Source organism: Adiantum capillus-veneris, chromosome 5 (assembly GCF_014529385.1).
Source record: "Adiantum capillus-veneris isolate H3 chromosome 5, ASM1452938v2, whole genome shotgun sequence".
NCBI lineage: Eukaryota > Viridiplantae > Streptophyta > Polypodiopsida > Polypodiales > Pteridaceae > Adiantum > Adiantum capillus-veneris.
Window position 1 is genome coordinate 102,384,688 of NC_140935.1, and position 4,775 is coordinate 102,389,462.

Here is a 4,775-nt window from a genome sequence, read left to right on the forward strand (position 1 = left end):
TAGTATGGACTAGACAAGTGTGAGATAGTGCCTACAAGTAAGGCTAGGTTGACCATAGTCAAAGTCAATCTTCACCAATCAACCTCAATCAAGACAACCTCAACCAAAGTTGACCATGAACTCAAATGAGTCAACTTTAGCAAAGCCAAACAACCCAAGATGATCAAGGACAAATCAAACTCATCTAAGTTGACCTTCTTGAAGTCAACCTTAGCCAACATTGACCTTAGCTACTTCAACCTCAACTATGTCAACCTCAAGCCAATGTCCGGGGGTATGTGTTCACGAGGTTAGTCTGGAAGGCACGGGGACTCTGGCTCCGAGAGAGGTGTGTGTGTGTGTGCGTGTGTGCATGTGTGTGTGTGTGTGTGTGTGTGAGTAAAAGAGAGAGAGAGAGAGAGAAAATCAAACATCAATAGCTTCTACAATCCCCATGAATTGTTTATTAGAAGAAAACACACACACACACACACACACACACACACAAAGAGAGAGAGAGAGAGAGAGAGAGAGAGAGAGAGAGAGAGAGAGAGAGAGAGAGCTTGACTAGCCATAGTTGCTAAAGAGAAGTTATGGGTATATGATGATACCACATTGATATGCTAGCTGATTGTAATGCAATATAGCTCTAACTATGGTTAAAAGTTTGGATCATGATGGATACACATTAACTTCTTGATAAGTACTCTTGTCCTTCCTTAAATATACCATTGGATCTTGATTGCATTGCATTGATGCTTGGGCTTTAAAAAATTATTGGTTTACCCCTTCTCACCTAAAATAGCCTCGACAATCATCAGTCGTAGATCATGTACTATTTAAAGAGCTTCCATCTGGTTGGTTGGGGGAATACTATGAGAGCTTTTGTGTGGAGTAAACTCATATCCACAATGTTCCTTTCTTGATAAAGCACTTCTACTTATGTTGAACAGCTCCCTTCCACCCCTTTGAGATTACATTTAGTCTCTGATAAAACATCTTTTACGCATAAGAATTCTTTATTTAAGGACCATGTGTGTTGGCTTGGTTTGACTATAGCACGTATAGTCAAGGCTTCAAGTGTGGGACTTGCTTCAGTGAGGTATATGGTTTATGGTCAAGGGCTAAACATTGCTTATGGCTTTGGTTTTGATTTCTGGTTGTGGAAGCCAATGTGACTCATGGATTACTTTTCTTGGTTATGGTTGTGTTGTCAAAATGCTATCAAAAAAATTGTAGCCATGTTATGTGGTAAATTGGAAATTGCTTAAAGCTCTTGCATTTTAAAACCCTTCCTACTCAACTCACTTGGTACATTAACATAATTACATAGTGCACCCCATAGCTTATGTTAGAATCCTTGACTCCATCCTAGCATGGGGTGGCAGGGAGTTCTTCAACACAAGTGAAAGTGCTTTATCAAGAAAGGAACATTGTGAATAGGAGTCTACTTCACACCAAAGTTCTCATAGTATTCACCGAACGACCCAGACGGAAGCTCTTTAAATAGTACATGACCTAGGACAGACGATTGTTGAGGCTGTTTTAGGTGAGAAGGGGTAAACCAATAATTTTTTAAAGCCCAAGCATCAATGCAATGCAATCAAGATCCAATAGTATTTTTAAGGAAGGACAAGAGTAATTGTCAAGAAATTGATGTGTATCCGTCATGATCCAAACTTTTAACCATAGTTAGAGTTATATTGCATTACAATCTAGTATATCAATGTGGTATCATCATACATTTACTACCCATAACTTCTCTTTAGCAACTATGTCTAGTCAAGGGTAGTGTGCATCTCTCTCTCTCTCTCTCTCTCTCTCTCTCTCTCTCTCTCTCTCTCTCTCCCCCCCCCCCCTTCCAATTGGTTCTTCTAAAAAACAAATAAAATCAAACACATGCTTAGAAGATTCTTCAAAATTTGCCGCGATGCTACTTCGATGATGAGTCATAGGCCTTTGTGGATATGTGGATGGAGATGGCGAACTCTCTCTCTCTCTCTCTCTCTCTCTCTCTCTCTCTCTCTCTCCAGTGTGCTGCTTCTAATTGGCAAATAAAATAAAATACTTACTAAGAAGATTCTTCAAAATTTGCCGCAATGCTACTTCCATGGTGAGCCATGAGGCCTATGTGGATATGTGGATGGAGAGAGAGAGAGAGAGAGAGAGAGAGAGAGAGAGAGAGAGAGAGAGCTATTGAAACAAATGAATTAGCTTGGTTATACGATTGGTGCTCGCTTGTCAGATCTTTCAACTTGCAAGTATAGATTTGAGTCTCCCCTTTCCTAGATTCTTTCAAGCTTCAAAAAAGTGATGCGACTAAGTGATGAGAGGAGATTTTCCCCCCCCCCCCCCCCCCCGAAATGTGACAGCTAATATTGAAAAAATCTTTTTTCATGCAAAGATAAGAAAAAAAAAGTCAACAAAAACCACGCTAAAGCATACCAAATAAACAACAATGCTCACTTTTCATTGAAACAGGTATTCCTAATGGCTCCAAAAATAAAATATTCACTACTTGCTGAGTCAAAGACACTCTGAGAGAAGAAAATGCTTAAGGGAAAATAGAGGAGAAGAGAAGCTTGCATAAATGTACTCGACCACCTTTTATATGGATTTTTTTTTTTGAAATGTTTTTTTTGTTTTTTGAAATCTCATCTTTTGAAATGTTTTTTTATTTTTTCGAGATCGGGGGTGGCAAAGGAAAACATTAAATATTTTGTATGGCATATCTAATGGCTTTCAAAAATAAAATAAAATACATAAATACTCAAAATGAGAAGGGTAAGGAATAGGTAGAGAACTTCTTTGAAGCTAAAACTGTTAGGGAAAGGAAAAGGGTTTTGGAGTGCATGCAAGAGGGGTCTTTTGAATGTCAATTAATTACCTTGAGAGACTCACCTGTAACGTTTGCATTTTAGATGTTTTGTAAGGTTTTTCACTTTTCTGAAATGGTGCGGGCTTATATGTAAGATATTTCTTAATAGCTTAAAAAAACAATATTCACTATCTACATAGTGCAAGTACACTTTAAAGAGAAGAAAAACAGAATTGCACTAATGTGAAGTCGGCTACCATTTTGTACGTGTAGACACAGAGTCTACCACTTTGTACGTGTAGACACAAAGTCTGACTTTCCACCTTAACTCACCCATCACTTGGACATGTTTTGGAAGACTTTTTATTTTTTCAAGTTTGAGGTTACTCCCTACTCGGTCCACTCCAATTAAGGGGAATCTCGCCAGATCCTTCCCCCCAGAAACCCCCTCTCTCTCCTCTCTCTTCTATTCCTCTGCTCTGTCTTCTCCCCACGGCCCTCCCTCCCCGCTTTGCCATCGCTGCCCTTTGCGCCCCCACATGCTTCGCCATGGCTGGTTTAGCCTTGCCTACACTGCCACATACACCATCTCCTCCAGCTCCATCGCGAGTGAAAGGGCGTAGGAGCAGCCTGCGGCAGGGTATTTTGCAAGGGCCATTTCGCTGAGGATTGTGGGGCTGCCCCCGCTTGCTTTTGAACAGGATCTCCCTGCAGCTCCATCGCACGCATATCTGAGAAATGCGCAGAGCAGTGCGTAGTAGGCGCAGAGCGAGATCTCCTCTCATCTCGCATACAGACCAGGAGCAGAGGCCAGGGCGAAAGACCCCCTGCACAGCCCTACTCAGCCTCCCGCTTGCCCCCCTCGCCTTCTTGCCTGCACTTTCCCCTTCGCTCTGTCTCTGGCTTGTGACCTCTCGAGCCTCGACCATCTCGTCCATGCTGTGGCCTCACCTCCTCAAGAGGTTCCCACCACAATCGACACACAGGCAGGGCAAAATCACACAGTGCAAAAAATTCTTTTTTGATGTAAGACAAAGCTCTCTCTCTCTCTCTCTCTCTCTCTCTCTCTCTCTCCCCACGTGGCCTCCTCCCCATTTTTTACTCGAAAGGCTACCTTTCCTTTCTCACTGTAGCAAAGTGGTATCTTCTGGGATTCGCCCAAAAGAGACATGCGTGCAAACCTACTGAAAAGATCTTTTTTCAGGCAAAAACAAGGAAAGAAACACAAAACGAGGCTAAAGCGTGCCCAAAAACTTTATGCTAAAATGTACAAAGGAGGGTTCGAGACTCTATTTACAAGCGGCGCTTGGGTGAGTGAGCTGCGTGGAAGAGGTAGCTAGAGAGATCATTATGGATTTATACGGTGCCGAGTAGGAGTATGGCACGAAGATGTAATTCGGACAACTGCCCACTATCGATTAAAATGTTACATGAGCGCAATAGTAAAGGAAAGTGCTCATGGATGGATGAGGGGGCCTTGGCGGATCATCTCGTCCACAATCAGGGTAGCAAAGCCGATCATGGCGAGACGACCGTTCCAACGCTCTGCTTGGGCGTTGAAGGGTCCCCAACGACGAGCGTCGGTGGACTCGCCGTTGGCGAATGGGATGATGGACGCCAGAGTAAAGAGCTGTACCACTGCCGCGAACCAGAGCAATCCCGACGTGGCCGGGTTGAAGAGCTGCTCCATAACGCTAAGACCCGTCAATTTCTCCGCGGTGAGAGCCCACAAGAAGCCCACCATGGCCTGCCACGTTGTTGATGAGATGAGATCAATAACAACAATAACACTAAAATATTGAGTGCATGCCTCACGATCGAGAATGGCTACTCACCATGCGGCCGTTGATGGTCTCCGGCGCGGCACCATCGACTGCGAAGAGGCTGCCGAGCGAGCGGTCGCCTGTTTATGGTCGGCGGTCCAGCTCCGGTCGCGGCCATGGCGCGGTGGACGCGGGGCGAGTGCCCAACACCGATT

At 43.8% G+C, this 4,775-nt stretch overlaps 1 protein-coding gene across 1 annotated transcript; it reads right to left on the reverse strand.

Annotated features, from left to right (window-relative positions):
- Positions 1–4,122: 4,122 nt before the first annotated feature.
- Positions 4,123–4,544, reverse strand: LOC147457841 (desiccation stress protein DSP-22, chloroplastic-like). The gene has a single exon (XM_086511706.1). The coding sequence runs from the start codon at positions 4,539–4,541 to the stop codon at positions 4,254–4,256; it is 288 nt and encodes a 95-aa protein (XP_086367832.1). The 5' UTR covers positions 4,542–4,544; the 3' UTR covers positions 4,123–4,253.
- Positions 4,545–4,775: the final 231 nt, after the last annotated feature.

Excerpts from the sequence above, each read along its gene's own strand:
- LOC147457841 (XM_086511706.1), bottom strand. The coding sequence starts at position 4,541 with ATGGTGGGCTTCTTGTGGGCTCTCACCGCGGAGAAATTGACGGGTCTT.